The sequence below is a fragment of the Poromitra crassiceps genome (assembly GCF_964638095.1).
Source record: "Poromitra crassiceps genome assembly, chromosome: 16".
NCBI classification, from domain to species: domain Eukaryota; kingdom Metazoa; phylum Chordata; class Actinopteri; order Beryciformes; family Melamphaidae; genus Poromitra; species Poromitra crassiceps.
Window position 1 is genome coordinate 11,707,723 of NC_139645.1, and position 24,878 is coordinate 11,732,600.

The window sequence follows — 24,878 nt, forward strand, 5'->3', positions numbered from 1 at the left end:
CTAATCTGTGTGATTGACAGGAGAGATGATCAGAGGGGCGGAGTTTTTACCACCTTCATTATTACAGGGACTGAAGTATGGGTAGAGCTTCTCAGTGAAGCTGCAGCCAGTAAAGGAGTAGATATGAGCTGCAGCATCTACGTCATAAAAGGAGACCAGACCCTCCTCATAATCCACAAACACCCCCACCTTCTGAGGCTTCATCTTCAGAGAGAGGAGGACAGCAGGGCCAGCAAGAGCTGCGTACTCATTTCCATTTCTCAACCATATGGTCCAGTAGCCTTTCTTTGGGCTCAGTGTGATGCTTCCCTTCCTGTTGATCGACCCTCTGACCACTCCTACATGCCAGTCAGTCTTCCCTTTAACCTGAACCTCATAGTAAAACTTCCCTGAAGAGAAGCTCTGCTCTGCTAAGACACAGGGACAAGGAGAAAATCTCTCTGGGTTGTCTGGGAGATTCTTTGTTCCATCACCACGTGTTACTTGTTTCCCATCATCAGACAGGATGAGCCAGGCGTTTGCTGTATCAGGATCCAGAGTCACATCCACTGCATACTGCTGGACCCTCTTCAGCTCAACATCAAGCAGCTTCTCTATCTGTTTCCTGAGAGTCTCCTCCAGCTGAGCCACAGCTCTCCTCATAGTCCCCTCATATGATGAGCGATGGACACTGACCTCTGTCCAGTCCTTGGTGTGTGGAGGAGTGTTCAGGGATGGGAAGCTTTGGAGGAGGTGGAGGTGGTCTTCAGTGTGTGAGAGCTGCTCCACCTCAGCACTTCTCTTCACCAGCTCAGAGATTTCCTGTTCCAGCTCTTCGATGAAGCTTTCAGCCTGTTTCTCTGTTGTTTTCTGCTTCTCCTCAATCGTCTCAATGAGCTCAGCCTGGCCTCTCTCCACAGACTGCCTCAGAGCAGTGAAGACCTGCACACCGTCTGCTATCTCTCTGTCTGCATCTTCCTTGCTGACCTCTATGGAGTGTTTGATCTCCTGAATCTTCAGTTGTCTCTCTTGGATCATCTGTTGAATTTCAGCCTCTGTCTTAGGCCTACTACTCACTGACTTTCTGAACTGAGCAGCCCTCTCCGATATTGATTTGATGAAAGTATTGACCCACAGCTTAGGTCTTCTGTCAAACCTCTCATTACACATGGGACACTGGCATGGGGCATTGATATCCCAGTGCTGTTTGATACAGGTGTTGCAGAAGTTGTGTCCACATGGTGTGGAGACTGGATCAGTGAACACATGAAGACAGATCGAGCACAGAAACTGCTCTTCAGATAGAAGATATTCGGCAGCAGACATATCTAGACACTGAAACCAAAAGTAAAAGCGTGAAGCTAGGCGCCCCTTTTACAACCTCTGCAGGGAAGGAGTTATGACATCACTGATGATATCACTTATTGATAGAATTGGTGATGTCACTCGAGCACTCGATGATGATGTCAGCAGTGATGTCACTCAAGCAATTGTGATGTCATCAGTGATGATGTCACCAGTAGGATTCGGTTCATTTTGGGTAAGACATGGTGGCGGAGCTCGGGCGAGTAGATAGATAGATAGATAGAGTACTTTATTCATCCCCGAGGGGAAATTCTGGCGTTACAGCAGCAGTAGCATCAATGACAGCAACAAGAGCATCAATGACAAGAGCATCAATGACATTAAACAATTAAACAATAAAAAAAGTTACACAAATAAAAAAAAGTTACACAACTAAGGTAAGGTGCAGAAACAGCAGTATTAAAATATTGCAATAAGAAAAGAAACAAACCAATACGCGAAAATATACAATATACAATATATACCACTTTACTTCCACCGCCTTTACATCTTACGTTTCCCAGAAACTGTAGGTAAATTAAATCAAATCAACTAAATACTCCTAAATAGTATTGAATAATACTATTATTTCTATTTCTATTATTTCTATTTTTTTTTTTTTGATTGATTGATTGATTTATTGGGTGAATGTCAACAATACAGGGAAAACACAGACAATCACCGAGGATAAAAACACAATAAAGCCATTGGCTTATTTCCATTGCGGTCCTCTAGAAACAACAGAGGGACAAAAAAAAACAACACACAAATGGATATCACCTTCTATACTCAAATTAAGACTATTTTTAACATTATTACTAGATTTGAATAGGAATAATGGCACACTTGACTATTATACAATACATAAACATTTGTTGTTATATGTAAGGACTTAACATACACAGAGAAACAAGAAATACTAGGGGGGGGGGAAGGAGTGGGTTTGCGGAACGGGGGTTTAGCAGTGGGAGGGGGGGGGGAAGCTCGCTCACACAGGACTGGGGGCTATGCTATCGCTCATAGCAGCCTCCATCTTCAGATGAGAACGAGGGAAGGAGGGGGGGGTGAGGATGAAGCGTGGAGGAAAGATTGCAAGAGCCAGGCTGGAACAAGGCGGCATGGGGGGGGGGGCTGTGTGTGTGTGTGTGTGCGTGTGTGTTTGAGAGTCTGTGAATGTCCAATTGTCCTTGTGTGTGCTAGTGAGCCTGATAGGGGGAGTCGTCTTCCCGGATGGTGAGCGAAACATAGCTGGTCGCTATGGTGACGGCCTCGAGTCCAACAGGTGTCAGGGGGAGGGTGGAGGGTGGATGAGCGCAGTTGCATTCGTAGATATCAGGAGAGGAATTTCGGCTGCGTCCTTGGCAGCTCCGAGTCCAGATTAGGATGAAAATGTTTTGGTTGCCTGAATTCCTATCAGGTCACACAGACCAAACAGAACAGGTCTTAAGTCTCTGGAATCCCAACATAAGTTCATTCCTTATGCAGATCAGTGGAAATTTCCGTGATATAATCCAGGTATAATCCATTTTTCACAGTTCAAATTCACTGACCGCCCATCTCAATTTTCATGACGTCACAGCCTTGGGTCAATCGCTGCTGTCTTCCCGTACCCCGCGGCGAAAATCCGTCTGGGCAGAGGGTGGGGGCTCCCCGGACCTCGCTTTCCTCAAAGTTTAGTTGATTTGCGTTGAGACCAGCTTAAATCCAATAAATCCATGTTTGTCATTTCGTATAGACAAATGCAAGTTTGCTCCGGCTAGCGTGGTGTTGCAGGCAGAGGGAAAAAGGTGCAGGAGCAGGAGAGGGAGGATTTGCGACCGCCCAGGTTCAGAGGCAAGACAAGAAGCTAAACTAAAGCTGTACATTTGTTATTTATATAATGATTGATATGACTATACATACTATACATAGTGAGTGTGCAATGTGGGCATGTGCACAGTGCATTGGATTCAATGTTCAGGAGGGCGGTAGGGAGAGGAGGGCCCTCCTCTCTCTGCGTGTCCAGGAGTTATTGTAAATTGTTATTGCGGTGGGTACGAAAGACCTCCTGTAACGGTCCTTGCTGCAGGGAAGCTGACGGAGCCTCTGACGGAGCCTCTGACTGAAACCCTAGTATTCTGACTGAATACTAGGGAGAAGGAGAGGGAATGGTCCACAAGGTAAATAGAGTAATAGAGTAAAATAAGCTATTTACAAGACATAAATACAGGCATTTTGCATGCCCTGTTTTCCTCGTTTTGAGGTCGCAGTTGAAGCTGATTATCGTTTCTGCTGATGCTAATCAAAGCAAAGTTGTCAGGGTGACTTAAACATCATAAGCTGGAAATCAGGTCTGGGGTGTAAAAAGAAAACGGAATTCTCCTTTAAGCGGTGATTGGAGCCACGGCTCCCGCGACGCGTTACCGGCCCATCTGGATACAGCTCAATAATGTGTCACTGCGTGCTCTCTGTTGAAGTGTTGAAACAGTCAATATGATCTGCTGTTGATTCTCCTGCGTTCATCCAGAGTCCACTGCTGTATTGTTGAGAAAGGCCTGATGACCTTAGCTTTATTATTTATTTCTTTCTCAAAAGAGAGACTTCCTGACTGCAGCAATGCTGTCTGTCTGTCTGTCTCTCTGAGTTACTTTTTACTTTCACTTCAGGAATGTGACGTTGAAACACTCCTGTCTCTCCAGTCCAGTGTTGCTTCGCCTCTGACTGCAGTTGTTCATCTGATTGCAGTAAGTGTTTTGTTGCCTCAGTCACTTTTGGACATTGACCTTCCTGGATGGAGGAAGGGAAAAGAGAATCGTCCTATCAGTTTTGTTGTCACTCCTCTGCAGCTGTTCATGGATTTATATTTCCCCCAAAACGAATCGCACACAACTCAAAACTGTGAAATGCTTCAACTTAACTGAAAAAGAAGAAGAAAAAAAGAGATTTGTAAAGCAGCTATAAAACGTGTGGTTTTTACATGGACTTCCTCAGTAATGTACTACACACACACACACACACACACACACACACACACACACACACACACACACACACACACACACACACACACACACACACACACACACACACACACACACACACACACTCTCTTCTTTTCTTTTCTTTTCCTGTCAACCATTTTATGTGAAGCACTTTGAATTGCCTCTGTGTATGAAATGTGCTATACAAATAAACTTGACTTGACTTGACTTGACTTGACACACACACACACACACACACACACACACACACACACACACACACACACACACACACACACACACACGTGCATATATATGCATAACCAATTAACCAGAGCAGTGAAGACCTGCACACTGTCTGCTATCTCTCTGTTGGATCCTCTGTCCCCTCAGCATCGTGGAGGAGATATAGAGCCATCAAAGCCCGAACAAACAGACTGAAGAACAGCTTTTCACCAGAGCTGTAGCCTCCATCACCCCCTACACTCCCATAGCTGCTGAGGACTGAAGACTATACTGAGTTAGATAAGATAATAAAATGTAAAAAGTTGAATAAAAAATTAGCAGAATGACCTTTTTGGCCTGTAAGCTCTTAAATGGGACCACATGTTGCATTGTCTCCCAGTTAAGTTCCTGATTATTATTAATTAAGTAGCCTATGCAGAAGATAACAGATAACATTATATTCTATATTTCTACATTTTCTATATTTCTCTATCATTATGATTGTTCAATGTGTTACTACTGTAATTGCTATTGTTGTGTCAGCTAGAATTAGCTAGACATATTTTCTGTGAAGCCCTCTGAGACATGCTTGTGAATTAGGGCTATACAAATAAACTTGACTTGACTTGACTTAACAGTCATGTAACCATACAAGCTCTTTCTATTGGGTTGTATTTATTTCAGTAAACATACAGTACAGTAGGTTCAAAAAAGAAAGGTCCAAAGGAACTCTTCTGGCAGAAAGTAAAAAGGCTTTATTTATTGTAGATGGCTATATCATTTTTGAAAGGTTTAAAAACATAGCTAGTGCATGTTAAAAGAGCTGGGACATGACCCACGCGTAGCGGCACAAACAGCCTTCTTCAGGGTACGGCCACAAGGTTTCCCCTATTTAGCATGAGATGATTGCAAACACCTGAGCAGAAAGCCAGTGAACTCACAGGTAATGATGCAAAATGCACCTGACCCACTAGATGGCGCTACAATGTGTATAGCAGAAAACCAAACATACAGTAATGCAGAGAAATGTGGAACACAAACGGAAAATGGATCTGCAGTACAGTCAATTGCAGAATCGTCTCTTTTTCAATCAAATGCTCTTTAGTAATTGTGTATTATTAAAATGCTCAGTATATATATACACTGCTATGAGAGTAATCACCTTGTAGTTCATATCCTGGACATGTTGCCATGAAACAAGAAAATTGTAATTTTCACACTCCTGCAATACTGATTAGATTCAATGACATTTTATGATTCCTCCTGTTTGCTGCAACAAGTATATATCACACATAAAAGAAAAAACAGGATATAAACAAAGTACAGAATTTACCATGTTAACCAGAATCTGCAGTTTAACATTTGTTTAGCTGTACTGTTTTTTCTCTCTCATTATAAAACTAAATCATTTTGCCAAGGAGAAGAAAGGTAAGGAGACAAGATACATTAGTAGTTACTGTTTTTTTCCACAGACAGAGAGTTTGTCTTCTCCTCTCAGTGAAGAGCTCTGTTGAAAGAACAAATGTATCTAAGACAAGTCAAAGTGTTTGTTTGCACTTGCAAGTCAAAGCATGTGTACATTTGATGATTAGTCTAATCTGTGTGATTGACAGGAGAGATGATCAGAGGGGCGGAGTTTTTACCATACTTAAGAGAGGGACTGAAGAATGGGTAGAGCTTCTCAGTGAAGCTGCAGCCAGTAAAGGAGTAGATAAGAGCTGCAGCATCTACATCATAAAAGGAGACCAGACCCTCCTCATAATCCACAAACACCCCCACCTTCTGAGGCTTCGTCTTCAGAGAGAGGAGGACACCAGGGCCAGCAAGAGCTTTGTACTCATTTCCATTCCTCAACCATATGATCCAGAAGCCATTCTCAGGACTCAGTGTGATGCCTCCTTTCCTGTTGATCGACCCTCTGACCACTCCTACATCCCACTGAGTCTTCCCTTTAACCTGAACCTCATAGTAAAACTTCCCTGAAGAGAAGCTCTGCTTTCCTAAGATCATGACACAATAAGAAAATCTCTCTGGGTTGTCTGGGAGATTCTTCTTTACATCACCATGATGTACTTGTTTCCCATCATCAGACAGGATGAGCGTGGCGTGTGCTGTATCAGGATCCAGAGTCACATCCACTTCATACTGCTGGACCCTCTTCAGCTCAGCCTCAAGCAGCTTCTCCATCTGTTTCCTGAGAGTCTCCTCCAGCTGAGCCACAGCTCTCCCCACAGTCCCCTCATATGATGAGCGATGGACACTGACCTCTGTCCAGTCCTTGGTGTGTGGAGGAGTGTTCAGGGATGGGAAGGTTTGGAGGAGGCGGAGGTGGTCTTCAGTGCGTGAGATCTGCTCCACCTCAGCGCTTCTCTTCATCAGCTCAGAGATTTCCTGTTCCAGCTCTTCGATGAAGCTTTCAGCCTGTTTCTCTGTTGTTTTCTGCTTCTCCTCAATCGTCTCAATGAGCTCAGCCTGGCCTCTCTCCACAGACCTCCTCAGAGCGGTGAAGACCCGCACACCGTCTGCTATCTCTCTCTCTGCATCTTCCTTGCTGAGCTCTACTGAGTGTTTGATCTCCTGAATCTTCAGTCGTCTCTCCTGGATCTTCTGCTGAATTCCAGCCTCTGTCTTCCCCAGCTCAGCCTTCTTTCCTTTATATTCTTCTTTCAGAGGAACAATGTCATGTGACTTGTGGCCTACAGCAGTGCAGTGCAGACACACACACATCTGGTCCGTCTTGCAGAACAGCTCCAGTGGTTTATCATGCTCTTTACACATCCTGTCTTCCAGGTTCTCCACAGGATCCATCAGTGTGTGTTTTTTCAGGCTGGTGTTGTTCTGATGAGGCTCCAGGTGAGTCTCACAGTAGGAGGCCTGACACACCAGGCAGGACTTCAGGGCCTTCAGTTTGGTCCCAGTGCAGACGTCACAGGGGACTTCTCGACCCATTGATGGTCTCAACTGTGGGTTGCTGATGGCTTTCATCTGAGTTGACTTTCTGAACTGAGCAGCCATCTCAGATATGAAAGTATTGACATGCAGCTCAGGTCTTCTGTGAAAAAGCTTTTTACACATGGGACACTGGCACTGGACACTAACATCCCAATACTGTGTGATGCAGTTCTTGCAGAAGTTGTGTCCACATGGTGTGGAGACTGGATCAGTGAACACATCCAGACAGATGGAGCACAGAAACTGATCTTCAGATTGAAGATTGCTGGCAGCTGACATATCTAGACACTGAGACCAAAAGTGAAAGTGTTAAATAACAATACTGTAACACATATTTCTTTTGAGAAAACATCAAAGTTACTTATCGTAATATTATCTACCGTCATGGTAACACTTTACTTGGATAGTCCGCCTACAGATAGTCTACAGAGTATTAGTAACATTTCAACAGCTTATTAGTTGACATTCAACAATTCATCAATTCAGCTTTGTCTGTAGATGTTTAACAGATGATCTATAGAGTATATGTGACAATTCATGAACAGTGATTCTCAGAATTAATGAGTTGAAGATGAGCTATGCACTCAACCTATGCTTTACAAATGTTCAACAACCTGAATATTCAAGAATTAGTTAACATTTTATTAATATTTGTCGAACATTCTAATGATCAACTAAATGTTCAAGATTATATATACCAATCTTCCACAAAGTTTCAACTGTTTCACTGTTTCAACAAACTGTTTCACTGTGTCTGTGTCACGGTTCAGCCGTGTGGCACCGCTGAACCTCATCAGCTGTTCCACTTCACTGGTACCACCAATGGTACTGTAGTCACTCTCTTGGCTGCTCCAGACAGTTTACCTGAGTTTTCACTCTCGTAGCTGCTCCAGACAGTTTACCTGAGTTTTCACTATCTTGGTTGCTCCAGACAGTTGACCTGAGTTTTCACTATCTTGGTTGCTCCAGACAGTTTACCTGAGTTTTCACTCTCGTGGCTGCTCCAGACAGTTTACCTGAGTTTTCACTCTCTTGGCTGCTCCAGACAGTTTACCTGAGTTTTCACTCTCTTGGCTGCTCCATACAGTTTACCTGAGTTTTCACTCTCGTGGCTGCTCCAGACAGTTTACGTGAGTTTTCACTCTCTTGGCTGCTCCATACAGTTTACCTGAGTTTTCACTCTCTTGGCTGCTCCAGACAGTTTACCTGAGTTTTCACTCTCTTGGCTGCTCCATACAGTTTACCTGAGTTTTCACTCTCTTGGCTGCTCCATACAGTTTACCTGAGTTTTCACTCTCGTGGCTGCTTCCAGACAGTTTACCTGAGTTTTCACTCTCTTGGCTGCTCCAGACAGTTGACCTGAGTTTTCACTCTCTTGGCTGCTCCAGACAGTTTACCTGAGTTTTCACTCTCTTGGCTGCTCCAGACAGTTTACCTGAGTTTTCACTCTCTTGGCTGCTCCAGACAGTTGACCTGAGTTTTCACTCTCTTGGCTGCTCCAGACAGTTGACCTGAGTTTTCACTCTCTTGGCTGCTCCAGACAGTTGACCTGAGTTTTCACTCTCTTGGCTGCTCCAGACAGTTGACCTGAGTTTTCACTCTCTTGGCTGCTCCAGACAGTTTACCTGAGTTTTCCCAGTGTTGTGTCTGTAGACTTCCTGTTACTTCTGTGTTGAAGATTATTCTCCTCTCTGCTGCACCACTGACTTGTCTGTCAGCCCGTCTGTCTGCTCGGCCTGGATCACAAACTCCCCGTGGCTTCCAGCTTCCATCCATCTTATCATTCACATCCCCTTGACCATCGTTTTGCAAATAAACCTTTTCATCTCCACTCACCTCATGTCTGTGTCTTCCTTTGGGTCCAAGCTAGCCGTAAAAGTCTGTAGATGTTTAACAGAGTAGCTATAGAGCAATAACAGTCCATGAACATATTCTCTGAATAAATTAGTTGAACTTGAACTAATCACTCAACAAACCACAAGTGGAGTACTGCCTTGTCCATGTAGTTTCATAAACCTGTTGCTTTTATCACAGAATTTCAACGACATAATGTAAACGTGAAGTTGACCATCACTTGCACAACCACTAACCATCTGTAGATGTTCATCTGGACTAACCAAGTAAAGTGAAAACGAGTTGATCTACAAATTCACCTCCATATTCACCTTATGCAGCCCCGCCCACTTGACCCATTGTATCACGACTTCCTGTTGAAAACGCCAGATGTTTTACCTGCTCAAACTAGTCTGACTCACCTGGTCAAACCTAGTTTGACTCACATTATGTGTCACAGGAAGTGTAAATACAATCGGAACGTCCGATTGTATTTACACTTCCTGTTAGTCTCTCAAGCCAGACGGTCTCTTCTATAAGGTGAATAAGTAGATATGGATTATTTCATAACCACTAAACATCTGTAGATTTTCATCTGGACTACCCAAGTAAAGTGAAAACTAGTTGACAGTCTACAAGCTATTTATATCCATACTATTCATGAAAACGTTAACTGTACAGATGAAGCAGAAGTACAAAGTTGTACAAAATTTGTATTTCTCCACACACATAACTTCTAAGGCAGATTAGGCAAAGAGAATTGTGACAGTTGTCATCACTGCCAAAAAAGATGGACTGATGGTTTTAGTAAAAACAAAATGGTATGAGGCCAGCAACACCTGCCTTAGGTCTTAATTTCACACACCGGCTTCAACAGTGAAGGGACACATCCTAACAATTAGCCAAGTCCCAGGGCATCACTAGATTTTTTAGTTTTGGCCGTACCGGGTCGTCCACAAGGCTGGATTAAAGTAGCCATGGGCCCCGGCGCTACGACTTTTTCAAGGGCCCTGTGGGTGAAGATTGATTGATTGATTGGTTGGTTGATTGATTTATTGATTTATTGATTTATTGATTTATTGATTTATTGATTTATTGATTTATTGATTTATTGATTGGTTGATTGATTGATTGATCGATTGATTGATGATGTGATGATGGAGTATTTCTCTGCCTTCTCCTTAATCCTCTCTGGTGAAACAATGTGCATGAGAGCAGGCAGCTGTAGCAGTTTTTTTTTGTTTTTTTTGACAAACCAGCAGTATGTAAATTGAGAACAAATTTCTTCAAATATCCAGTTCCACCCAAAACAAAATAAATTCACTACAAAATAATGAATGACTTCTACCCTTCCAGAAATGTTTTAAGGATGAGATTTGGCTTTGAGAGCAAATAATGTGTGTGTTTTCTGTAAAGGTGATATTGAAACAACTGAGCATCTTTTTGTTTCATGTTCTGAGTCACACCCAACTGTTCTGGAAACAATTCATCGATTGGTTAAATGGAAAAACCACAGTAATGCCTGTTCTTGATTATAATAGTATTGTTTTTGGTGTAATATTAGAAGACAAAAAATTTGACCTAATGATCAATGTGTTACTAATCTGAGCTAAATACTTTATTCATAAGGCAACATTTATAAAAACTCCACCCATTTTTATGTGCTACTACCCAACTACCTAACCCAACTCTACATAAAGTCCCTGAAATTATTGAAATCCAATTTTGCCAAAGACCTCTATTTATCTTTAACAAGTCTCTAGCCATACTGTATGTTTTTATTATTTATTTTAAATTTTATTTTTTTATTTTATTTTTTAGTTTCCCCCTGTTTGTCATGTGTGATTGTGCTGTCATGTGTCTGTTCATGCTTGTCGACGTTGTATACATTTGTGATGATTGCCTTACAGTTGTAAATGCAAAGACTAAATCAATTGTAAAAAAAAAAAAAAAAAAGCTGTAGCATGTTTTCAAACAGGAAACCTTGTCTAAACCACAAACTGCCTGTCTTGAACATAACGGCTGCAAACATCCCCTTTTGCACGCACAGTCAGCTAAGACAGGAAGCTTTGATCTCAATGAGAGCTGACTGTCAAAAACTGCATCCTTTGAACCATGCTGCCTGAGATAAACGGGTCACGTGACCAGCTTGAGAGGAAGTCAGAAGGAGGGGGCGAGGCTGTTCACTTCATAAACGACTGAGCACCTTCGCTCTGGGCTTTGCTTTCATTTTCACAGTGGATGTTGCAACTCGTCTGTACAGATGAACTGTTTTATTCAATATATCCTCCTGTATTCATTTCCAACGAGTGACTGATTTCCTGATAAGGCATCACAACATTTCTATCACAGCTCCCTTATGACTTTTGCGACCCGTCCCCCCTGTAGAGGGATTTGAACTTTTGAACACACTGGTGGCCGTTTCTCGGAAGCGCCGGATGTTAAACATGGGATAATGAGGGCCAAAACACAGGCCTGGGTGCTTTAACCTCATGAGAGGATGTTGTTCCAGATATTGAAGTATGATTTTTGGATATTGGCTAATTATGGGCGAGAGTGAGACAGGTGATGTTCTCAAACTGGTCGTGGGGTTAAGGTGACCTTGGAGGAGGAGGTTGGGAAACTGAATGATGGGGCTGGTTGTTTTGGCTCTGACAAAGCTATATAGTCAACATCACTGAATGGGGAGGTTGTAACTTTCTGTAACTGTAACTTTCATGCAACATAGGCCATGTTCAGACTAGGAGGCCAAATCAGATTTGTGAACTTTAGTGACCTATTAATGACTTTATCCAGATTGGTTTTATGAGTCTGGATGCTCCAAGTCTGATTTGTGTCACTTGTCCCAAACCACATAGGAGGTAGTTTCCAATCTGCTTTCGACTGATGTGACTTCAGTGCGGACACGCAGATCCACCAAATCTGATTTGAAAGTCACTCGCAACTCTGCGCAGGAAAACCACGTCACCAACGTACGTATTTACTGACGCCCACGTCGTAACCATAGCAACCCATGCAGATAGGCTGCTTAGGTCTGGACACACAGAGCCGACTTCAGAATCAGATTTGTGGCAGTGCGGACACACTCCCAAATCAGATTTGGGAAACCAATCAAGATAATGATGAATAATGACTTTATCAGCAAATCCGATTTGCCTGTAATGTGAACATGGCCTTAGAATAAACCACAGCTGAGAAAACTTGGACACGCTTATGATCTTCATTTGTATCACAAGGACCTATGCATTGATGATACATATTGAATGCATCATATTTAAAGGGATATTGCAGAAAGGCTCCAGCCACCCTTCTCTGCCCTCAGACCAATTTCTCCTCAAGCCGAAAGACATTTTCCCTCCACACCAACACCCCCCCCCCCCCACCCGACACCATCACAACTCAACAAGTGCCCCGTCCAACCAGCACAAACATCACCCACGCTTAATTTGCATATAATAATGCCATAGTGCATTTTCCCTTCACGTACTGTATTTGGGTCCTCCCCCATTAAGATTGAATTTTTTTCAATTATAGGCAATCAAACATGCAATTTCACATAATTTTGGATCATTATTATTACATCTGTGTAGAAAAGGTCTAATCTAAAGGAAATCTAGGGCAGATAATAAACACCCGAAAAGCTTAAAGACAAATCTTGCTACAGAAAACCAGTGTAAGTGGGAATCAACTACAACCATCAGATCTGGGAAAATACATTTAGCTCATTTTGATTCTCCACATTGATTGGACTGCAGCACAGGCTCACTGTAGACAGATATCTATCTTTCTCACACGTAATGCACGCATGTGAGTGCGCGTGCACACTCCCCTCCCCCCTCACCCCCGATTTTTTCGTGCCTCCGAGCCTCGGGGCTTACCCCTGTAAGCCCATGCATTAAACCAGGGCTGGTAGTCCAGAACTCCCACAATGGCTGAAAGCCGTGCCGCAGCCAAGGCCGGATTAAAGTAGCCATGGGCCCCGGGGTTATGACTTTTTCAAGGGCCCTGTGGGTGAAGATTGGTTGATTGATTGATTGATTGATTGATTGATTGATTGATTGATTGATTGATTGATTGCTTGATTGATTGATTGATGAAGTGATGATGAAGTATTTCTCTGCCTTCTCCTTAATCCTCTCTGGTGAAACAAGTTGCATGATGAGAGCAGGTAACTATAGCAGGTTTTCAAACAGGAAACCACAAACTGCCTGTCTTGAACATAATGCCTGCAAACATTCCGTTTTGCACGCACAGTCGGCACACAGGAATCTTTGATCTCAATGAGAGCTGACTGTCAAACTGCAACCAAAACAACTTGGTTAAGGCTAGGCAAGCAAAACAACTTGGTTGGGTTTAGGCAACGAAAGGGTTATGGTTGCCTAAACCCAACCAAGTTGTTTTACTTGCCTATAGCCAGGTTGTTGGTGTTAAAAACTGTTAAAACGGGGTTAAAATCTGGACACGTCTGGGCTCAAACCAGCTCTCTACCGACAACAAAGTTGGAAATCAGTAATGCTTCAGGTCCACCAATCCCACCCCTTCGCCCTACCACGCCGCCGGCTTACTTGATTGTTGCACTGTGCTGTGGCGTGGCTTTCGGCCATTGTGGGAGTTCTGCTGGACGACCCGGTTTGTCCAAAACTAAAAAGTATAGTGATGCCCTGGGACTAGGCTAATCGTTAGGATGTGTCCCCTCGCTGTTTAACCAGGTAAGTGTTAATAGCCTAAGGCAGGTGTTGCTGGCCTCATACAATTCTTTTTAATCCATTAAAACCATCAGTCCATCTTGTTTGGCAGTTTGCCTAATGTGCCTTATAAATTGTGTGTGTGGAGAAAAAAGAATACAACTTTGTACTTCTACTTCATCTGTACAGTCAAATTTGTCATGAATAGTATGGAATGGATATTGCCTGTATACTAGTTTTCACTTTACTTGGGTAGTCCAGATGAAAATCTACATATGTTTAGTGGTTATGCAATAATCAACTTCCATATCTACTTATGTGTAAGTGAATTTGTAGACTATCAGCTAGTTTTCACTTTACTTGGGGAGTCTGGATGAAAATCTACAGTTGTTTAGTGGTTATGCAAGTGATGGTCAACTTCACGTTTACATTATGTAGTTGAAATTCTGTGGTAAAAGCAACGGCTTTATGAATGCACTACATGGACAAGGCAGTACTCCACACGTGGTTTGTTGAGTTTTTTTTCTTTCTTTTTCTCCAATATTTTGTTTTTAATCTTTATAGAACAATAATAATACACTAACAAGACAAATAAACAGGCTCAGACACAGGAAATAAAATAAAATAAAACAAAACATACATCATCAACGTTCAACATTACATGTTGCTACCAGCCGCATAAGGTGCTTTTATCTGTAATCGATATTGTGCATGGGGTCCCATGCAAGGGGTCCACGAGAAACCAGACAGGAGAGCCTCAGACACTAATCATTCTTAAGCTCATCAAAGTAGCCCAAAAAAGGATCCCAAATAGTCAAGAACCTTTTAAGCGAGTTGGCTCTCAGGGACCTGAGTCTCTCCATCTGTATAACAGAGATCATGTCCATCAGCCACACCCCGTGGTTTGTGAGTGGTTCAAGTTCAACTGATCTACTCTACCAGAGAATATGTTCATGGACTCTTATTTCTCTATAGATAATCTGTTAAACATCTACAGACAACATCTATAGGCTACAGACTTTTACCGCTAGCTTGGACCCAAAGGAAGACACAGACATGAGGTGAGTGGAGATGAAAAGGTTTATTTGCAAAGCGATGGTGGTCAAGGGGATGTGAATGATAATGGAAGCTGGAAGCCACGGGGAGTTTGTGACCCAGGCCGAGCAGGCAGATGAGCTGACAGAGAAGCGGCGCAGCAGAGAGGAGAAGAATCTTCAACACAGAAGAAACAGGAAGCCTACAGACACAAGAAACACTGGGAAAACTCAGGTAAACTGTCTGGAGCAGCCAAGAGAGTGAAAACTCAGGTAAACTGTCTGGAGCAGCCAAGAGAGTGAAAACTCAGGTAAACTGTCTGGAGCAGCCAAGAGAGTGAAAACTCAGGTAAACTGTCTGGAGCAGGAAAAGAGAGTGAAAACTCAGGTAAACTGTATGGAGCAGCCAAGAGAGTGAAAACTCAGGTAAACTGTCTGGAGCAGCCAAGAGAGTGAAAACTCAGGTAAACTGTCTGGAGCAGCCAAGAGAGTGAAAACTCAGGTAAACTGTCCGGAGCAGGAAAAGAGAGTGAAAACTCAGGTAAACTGTATGGAGCAGCCAAGAGAGTGAAAACTCAGGTAAACTGTCTGGAGCAGCCAAGAGAGTGACTACCAGTGGTGGTACCAGTGAAGCGGAACAGCTGATGAGGTTCAGCGGTGCCACACGGCTGAACCGTGACACAGACACAGTGAAACATTTGAATCCCCCCACTAATAAGCTGTTGAAACTTTGTGGAAGATTGGTATATATAATCTTGAACATTAGTTGATCATTAGAATGTTCGACATATATATATATATATATACATATATATATATATATATACATTCACATATATAATTTTGTCTTTCCAACAACATATGACCAAAACAAACTGCTCCGACACAGGAAAGGGAAAAAGACAAAAACATACATACCAAGAAAAAGTTATTGCTTATACAGCAAAAAAGGATAAATTGATGTAAACAAAAGTTTGAATCCAAAAACAAAACAAAACAAAGAAATACAAAAAACATTTCCTCAGCCTATGTCCACCTAACTCCAACCCTCACCCGACTCAAAGTTTCCCACCTACGTTCATAAATTAAATTCTGTTTTTTATTTCTATTAATATCCCTTTCAAGAATCCACTGAAATTTTAGAAATGTTTTAAAACGTTCAATATCTAATTGGTGTCTTTTCGTAGCTTTAAATACTGTATGCTTTCCCCATCATATATAGTTCCAATATTATTCAGGTATTTTCCTTCTTCATCATCCCTTAAATCCCCAAACATTATGGTTAGAGGATAACTATAAAAATGTGTGCTGTAAACAGAGATCCATTCTTCAATTTTAATCCAAAATAATGCAACTTCCGGACAATACCAAAATAAATTATAAATGACTCTCCTCTTCCTCCTCACAAAATCTACACAAATCACACTGTTGTATGGTCAATTTTTTAAGCATCTTTTTAGTAGGCAAGTACCTATAGATTAGTTTTAATTGTAAAATTCTAATGGATACATCAAAGGTAGTTGTGTAAATGCAAGAAAAAGCTTTGTCCCATGGGATGCACAGCATGTCCAACATATCCTCCCATTTTGACTGAATGGCTACCGGTGCTGCACATATTTAAGATACATATGAAACTGATACATTTTCTTATTTATTTATTTCTTATTTATAACATAAATATATACATCCTGACATAAAGGATACAAATCCTTTATGTCAGGGCAGCATACCATTTGTTTTGTATTTAATAGTAGCTTCCTTTTCCAGGTCTGGGGTATAGCTGCAAAGAGTTGATTATATTTCAATCATGAGAGACTCGTAATATAATTTTAACAAACTTTATTGAATCAGAATAGACAGTTTGAGTATGGCGTATGACTCCATGATGTGACGCTCCTCTTGCTTATGAGAGAGGGGCGTCAGTGCTGTATGAGATAGGACATCCCCCCTAAGGGGATTTGTTTCCAACAGGAGTCATGACATTGGTGGTGATCTGGGGAGGTGGTGGGATGAAGCTTTTTGCTCTGGAGATGCTGGATGAATGCGTGATGCTGACACAAGGTGAGTGATGACTGCACAAGTGTGATTTAAGCTGTGGTGATGGGGGCTTTATATAGTACCAGGAGAAGGGCATTTATGATGTCATAACTGATGTCATTTATGATGTCATAGCTGATGTCATTTGGGAGAAGGGCATTTATGATGTCATAACTGATGTCATTTATGATGTCATTTATGATGTCATAACTGATGTCATTTGGGACGTCATGGAGAAGGTGACGTCGGAGATGGTGACGTCATTTAGTGACGTCATTTGGGCTGAGGGGTATGACAGCATGGGGTGCTCTATTAATGCCTTATTTGGTCTTCCATGATTGAACTACAGTCTGCGACTACACTTCAATCATGAGAGACTCGTAATATAATTTTAACAAACTTTATTGAATCAGAATAGACAGTTTGAGTATGGCGTATGACTCCATGATGTGACGCTCCTCTTGCTTATGAGAGAGGGGCGTAAGTGCTGTATGAGATAGGACATCCCCCAAAGGAATTTAAAGTTATTTCAGGAACTGGGAGAGTGAAAACGGGGGTCATGGAGCTCGCCTGGGGTATGCTTTAGTCAGGTCGTGGGCTGACGGGGGGAGAATTTAGGCATGTCGGGAGATGAGGGGCTGACCGGGGTTTTTTAAGGCAAAGCGGGGTTGCAAGGGCGTGGATGTGGATAGCCCGGGCATGGGCGCATTGATGAGGAAAAGGAGAGTTTGATCACCACCAACGAAGTGCTTGTTGCCTCTTTAGTCATGGAAGGAGGGATCTTTGGGCTGATAATATGGTGTCTTGCTCTGGTCGAATGAAAGATGCATAGGCGGATGAGGACCAGCGCCCCAGTTGTTGAAGGGAGGCGGAGGACGCCCCCTGCATGGCTGCTGATGTGGCTGCTCCGATCCTGAAGGAGTGACTGGAATAGTTCTCTGCAGGGATGTTGCATTTCTGGAGTGTGGTCTTGAAGTGAAGGATGAACCAGGATCCTGTCATGTGATGATGGGGAGAGATGAGGAAAAGGGGGCCAAGGGCTGATTGAGGTTTATGCAAATGCCGGAATGATGGGTTATGCAGATTGTCGGGACATTGGCTGACTTGTCAGGACGTGGGCTGACTGAAGTTTAAGCAGGATGCAGGGATAATGGGTTGAGCAAGTTGTCAGGATGTGGACTGACTTCTCGGGACGTGGGCTGACAGGTTTAAGCAGAATGCAGAGATAATGGGTTGAGCAAATTGTCAGGACGGGGGCTGACTTGTCAGGACATGGGCTGACTGATGTTTAAGCAGAATGCAGGGATGATGGGTTGTGCAAATTGTCGGGACGTGGGCTGACTGAGGTTAAGCAATGGCAAGGACACTTATGGGGTTATATGCAAATTGCCCGGGCATGGGCACCAAACGGGTATTGGGAGAGAAGACCGCCACCAATGAAATGCATTAATACTTCCTACCAATCATGGAAGGAGGCATCTTTGGGCTGATGATATAGCAGCTTGCTCTGGATGGATGTAGGACGCATGGCTGATGAGGACAGCAGCCCAGTTGTTGAAGGGAGGACCCCCCCGGGAGGGGACCACCCCCCCCAAAAGAAAAAGGTCAGCGATGACCTGCATTTTTTAAGGTCAGTAATGACCAAGGTCGCAACAACCTGCATGAGCATAGCCAGCAATGGCTTAAAGATGCAATATTTAACCTTTAGCATTATATTATTATGGCATGAAAATGTCTAAAAATGAGTAGACATAATGTTATATTCTTTAGTTGTGCACTTACTTTATCCCAAATTGTATGAGGCAAAGATAGGCTTGATATTTTTCTCATAGTTTTCCTATCTATCCGTTCTATTCCTAATAGATGCACGTTCTGATTTGTGCATTTTGACATTTGGAATATTAAAGGTGGGCTGACCATTGTTAATAAGTACGTTTTCCCCTTGGATTTGACTTTAAGTTGCGTGTCTACAGTATGTCTATTATGGGCCTTTTTCATTTGTTTTGACAGTCGTGTACTGTCACTTCGGGAGAGTTGCACCCGCACCCTCGGCTGAGCTGTTTTACGGTGGACTTAGTTCAGTTGAGGCAGAGACTGGCTGTGGAGACACGCGGTTTTCGTGCCATGACCTTTTTGATTAGTTTTGACGTCCAGCGGGAGGGGGAGCAGTGAATGTGCTGCATCTGTAGAAAGTTTTAAGTCGTCGGCAGACGAGACGATTTCGTCGTAGAAAAATGAGATTCCGTTCCAATTTTCTAAGAGGTGTGCCCAGGGGGTATACTTTTGCTGAAGCCACTGTGCTGTGCCCGGCTATATGCTTTGCTGGAGCCACTGTGCTGTGACCAGGGAGGAGCTCTGCTGAAGCCACTGTGCTGTGACCGGGGATATGCTTTGCTGAAGCCACTGTGCTGTGACCAGGGAGGAGCTCTGCTGAAACCACTGTGCTGTGACCAGGGATATGCTTTGCTGAAGCCACTGTGCTGTGACCGGGGAGGAGCTCTGCTGAAGCCACTGAGCTGTGCCCAGGGATATGCTCTGCTGAGCCACTGCTGTGACCGGGATACAGTGTTGCCAGATGGCAAATGTTGAATTATCGTACCAGAGGGTCAAAATTATCGTTTTTGGAGTGAAATTATCGTACGCCCCCTCCCCAGCGCGCGTGCCTTCGGCGCGCCTATGTCGGGGGGCTGCGCTGATCACCGGCTACTTTTTGGACTTGGCATGATTTTTCAACACTGTGGTCTCAGCCTGCGTTGCAACAACAACAAAACACCCTGCACGTATTAGCTGCAAATATGTTTGTTTGAAGAGATGATTGTATAAACAGATAGAGTGATAGACGTAGGATTCGTCTAAGTGTCACGAAATGATGAGATTTTCGTACGTTTGGGGGATTTGGGGATTATTGATCGTACATCGTACAGAGGTCAAAATTATCGTACAGGTACGATAATTATCGTACGTCTGGCAACGCTGCCGGGATATGCTCTGCTGTAGCCACTGTGCTGTGACCGGGGATGTGCTCTGCTGAATCTACTGCGCCGTGACCGGGGAATGAGCTCTGCTGACCTGACGAGTTATGCATAACGGAAAGCCGGGTGATGCTGCACTGCACATTAAAGCCGTGGTGGACTGGGAGGAGCACCTTTTGTTTATGATCGAGACTGAAGCTTCGTATGCATTTGCAATACCAGAGTAAATCTCGTAGAGGAAGATCGATTCCCTACTGAGAGAAAGTAGGGAACTCATGGTGCCTCTTTTCTGCAACCATTCACCTCTAGAACTTAATTCAAGCATATGCTGAAGCCAGAACCACCCGCGAGCATTTTTCGGTTGAAAAGACGTTTAAATTTGAAAGTGAAAGTTTTTTTTTTTTTTTTTTTTTTTTTTTCCCCCCACTATTTGCAGACGTTTATTGAACTTTCAGATTTAGACCATATTTCACCAGGATCTTAAATTAAAATATCAGCGCGCACACGGGATTCGAACCCCGCTTTCCCACATTCAAGCCAGTCCGCTCTAGCGCTGAGCTATACATTTTCTTATATTTTGAAGGACGGCAACAGCAGAACTGATGATTATCGCCATTTTGCCTGAAGCATGCGACGGGAGACGATAGTGTCGCATCTTGCATTTGCAATGCGCATCTTTGGCAACGCTAGACCGCCACGCGCATGCGCAGTATAGCATGGAAGGCCGGTGGCTAGCCAGGTAGCTAGCGCGCTACTCAGCATGGCCGGAAAAGTTTACAAGGGTTATACTTTATCTAAATGACTGGGATTGGATCGATGGATTGGATGCGTAAGAGAGGAACCATGCTGTGAAAAAGAAAAGGTTGACTGGAAACTGGGACTAGAGGCATGTTGTTAAAACCCGAATGGACACGGGAGAGGGAAGCGGCCGTATGCCGTATGCCGTATGCTAAGGGATTGGCACCCGGCCTGAAATGAGTGCAGCAGCAATGCCGCAACGTTGACTGAAACCAGGGACTAAATGCATGTTTGATAATACCCGACCGGACGCGGGAGAGGGAAGCGGCCGTATGCAACAGGGCAGAGTTGCTCGGGGATTGGCACCCGGCCTGCAATGAGTGCGGCCGCCGGAAGAGATGCCGGCTGAAAAGGGGGGATACGACCTGAAACCTGGGGCAGGGCTGTTTGGGCTGCTGCCGTGGGGAGCGTGGGGCTCGTGAGCGTCCTCGGCCGGGCATCGATGTCGATGAGCGACCCGACCAGTGAAGACATCGTTGCGATCAGGGGATCTTGGAGGCCTGGAGGGGCTGGAGCCTTGGCGCGTCCGCCGAGGAGCCGCCGGTCGTGTTGCGCTTCGCTGGGCCTTTCTTGGAGGTGGACTTCTGGGCTCTTTTGCTGCGGCCACGGCCTCCGGAGTGCTGTGCGGACTGAGATCCGGGGGAGGTGGACTTCTGGGCTCTTTTGCCGCGGCCGCGGCCTCCGGAGTGCTGTGCGGACTGAGATCCAGGCGAGACGAGGACCTCCTTGACGTTGGATCTTCTTTTGCGGCCGCGGCCCCTGGTGAGGGGAGCGTCCCATGAGACGCCTGTGACGCCCGGAGATGGAGCCTGGGGATTGGGGATTTGCCCGAGGCTGGCCGGGGCGTTGAATGTGCTCTGGAGGAAAGCGTCCACGGTGGAGCTGAAACTTTGCTGCTCGTTTTCGGACTCGGACATGGTGCTGGACTGAATGAAGCTTTTTGCTCTGGAGATGCTGGATGAATGCGTGATGCTGACACAAGGTGAGTGATGACTGCACAAGTGTGATTTAAGCTGTGGTGATGGGGGCTTTATATAGTACCAGGAGAAGGGCATTTATGATGTCATAACTGATGTCATTTATGATGTCATAGCTGATGTCATTTGGGAGAAGGGCATTTATGATGTCATAACTGATGTCATTTATGATGTCATTTATGATGTCATAACTGATGTCATTTGGGACGTCATGGAGAAGGTGACGTCGGAGATGGTGACGTCATTTAGTGACGTCATTTGGGCTGAGGGGTATGACAGCATGGGGTGCTCTATTAATGCCTTATTTGGTCTTCCATGATTGAACTACAGTCTGCGACTACACGTAAAGGAGTCACAAGCGTTGCCATATACTATGAACTCATCATAAAACACGATTTCACCCCCACTATTCAAAAGATCATTCAAAAATAATATTCCTTTTTCAAACATTGATTCAATAAACATAGGTGTATCCTTAATTAAAATATTTCTATTGTACCATAACAATTGGCTTTGAATTTCACAACATGATTCAGATTGATGATATTGGTATTGAAGCCAGCTGACCGTGACCTCTTCTAAAAAGCCTGATAGATATGGGAAAGACTTTCTCTTTAATAAAGTAAACTGAAAAGGAGTTAGCTGAAAATAAGGATACAGTTTTTTAGTTTTTCAGTTAAATTTGACAATAATAATTGTTCGACAAATATTAATGAAATGGTTAACTCGTTGAGTATTCGTATATAAGTGGTTGAACATTTGTAAAGCATAGGTTGAGTGCATAGCTCATGTTCAACTAATTAATTCTGAGAATCGCTGATAATTAGAAGGTTCAACAAATATTAATTAAATAGTTTACAACTTGTTTGTTGAATATTCGTGAAACATCTGTAGGTTGAGTGCATAGTTCAAGTTCAACTAATTTATGAAAATATGTAGATTTGTTCATGAATTGTCACATATACTCTATAAATCATCTGTTAAACATCTACAAACGAAGCTGAATTGATGAATTGTTGAATGTCAACTAATAAGCTGTTGAAACCTTACTAATCTGTAGACTATCTGTAGGCAGAATATCCAAGTAAAGTGTTACCCATATTTATTTTCAGAAAACATAAAAGTTATTGATTCACTGAAAACGTCATTTTGACAAGTAAGGCGGCATTCAAACCCAAAGCGCTTTTTTCCGTCAGAACGCTATGAAAATCATGTTGGGAGTGCTTCCATTGTGCACAAAACACAGCGCACGGAGCTGTTTTTTTGTGTGCTCCATTTTGTTTCCCCCTGCAGTCGCGTGCAGTACAGATCAGAACACAATGACCACAAGGACGGTAGCCAGCTAGTTTTGTCTGTTTGATGTTGTTCACTGTCAACATGAAAGCCAGATTATTGCCAATTCTGGCAGCAGTGGAGGTTGAGGATCCCTCGGGAGGAGAAAAGGTAGGAGTGGAAAAGACAAGCAGCGCGCTTTTCCCAATGTTCAACTTTTTTCAGCTTAAAAACGCGCACAGCGCTCGTCCAAAAACAAAAGACGCCACCAGCGCTAAACGCCAAGTGCGTTCATTAAAAGAGGAGCACGTTTAGCACGTCCTTACATAGAGAATAAATTGCAGGAAGACGCTGGCAGCTCCAAAAACGCTTGTGGTGTGAATGTCTCCTAACAGTGCAAAATGCAAACAGGGAAATTTCCTGTCTGAATACAACTCAATTATGTGTAACTGCTCTCTGTTTAAACAGTAAATATGATCTGCTGTACTCACCTGTGTAGGTCTAAGACTGCTGTATTGTTGAGGAAGGCCTGATGATCTTCAGTTTATTATTCTTTCCAGAGAAAGACAGAGACTTGTCGACTGCAGCAGTGCTGTCGCTCTGAGTTAGCCTACTTTCAGGTTGACTTCAGTAATGTCACCTTCAAACACTCCTGTCTCTGCCGTGTTGCTCCGCCTCTTCCTGCAGTTGCACATACACACACAAAAAACACACTATACACTTATATCAGCACAGAAGCACAGATATAAATGACCAACTTAATCCATCGGCAGGTTTTACATGCAACACATTGTAGGATGATGATCTATCTGGTTTTGAATGATCACTTGCCTCAAATCAAAATAAAATTCCGTCGTCTATTGAATTACCACAAAAGGACACATGTTTAGGTTTGTTTATTTATAGGCTACTTAATGTAGGCCTATATGTCATTATTTAGAGAGAGAGAGAGAGGGAGAGAGAGAGAGAGGGAGAGAGAGAGAGAGAGAGAGAGAGAGAGAGAGAGAGAGAGAGATTTAGGTCCCCTATGCCAGTGATTCTCAACCTTTTTCATATCAAGGACCCCTAATTTAGTCCACCTCGCGGCCCCTTTGATGAGATTTTGTCTCTCAAACCAAAATCTGAATATTTCTGACATGAATTTGTCCAGAGTTCCACAACTGTATAGCTAGAGAGATCAAAGTGAAACTATGATCACAACAGACATTCTCTATGACTTTCGACTATAATTTCAGAAGTGAGACTTCCCCTATAGCAGTGATACTCCACTTGCAGCCCATAGTGCACCTGAACGCAACATGCAAGATACTCGCTGAATAAGTGTCCAAATGTTCATGTCATTCTGGCCAATACTCGACTTCTGTTATAGCATTTCAGTCTGGAATATGGAATATCTTTCAATAATTTATGATTTAGCTGCTAATTTGTCAAATACTGAAGTCTGCTGCTCGCTACCCAGGCACTTATGTATGTACTTAACCTAACTATCTGGTGTGCACAACATTGTCAGACTAAACTCCGGCGGACAACTCAAAAACCTACAATCCGCTACAGAAAAATGCATATTGTTTGTTTATTAACTGGCCCCTGGCCTTCTATCATTTCACGAAAGTGGCCCCCGGGCAAAGCAAGTTGAGTATCCCTGGTCTATAGCAACCACAGGGAGAACTGAAGGCAAGAGCCTCAGCAAAAGTTGGTAAAAACAGGAAGCGTGCCCAGATGCTGATTCAGCTGAAGAAATCACCCAGAATGATTCAACACTTGGCGATTATTGGTTAGAGATCTCACAGAGGGAGACAGCCGCCTCTCG

General features: G+C 43.4%; 1 protein-coding gene across 1 annotated transcript; it reads right to left on the minus strand.

Annotated features, from left to right (window-relative positions):
* Window positions 1-23,660, minus strand: LOC310791266 (E3 ubiquitin-protein ligase TRIM39-like; the record flags this gene model as incomplete). Its single annotated transcript, XM_083652951.1, has 3 exons — window positions 23,560-23,660; window positions 7,131-7,748; window positions 1-1,032 (listed from the first exon to the last, which is right to left on the minus strand). The coding sequence occupies exons 2-3, from the start codon at window positions 7,737-7,739 to the stop codon at window positions 1-3; spliced, it is 1,641 nt and encodes a 546-aa protein (XP_083509077.1). The 5' UTR covers window positions 7,740-7,748; window positions 23,560-23,660.
* Between the last annotated feature and the right edge of the window lie 1,218 nt (window positions 23,661-24,878).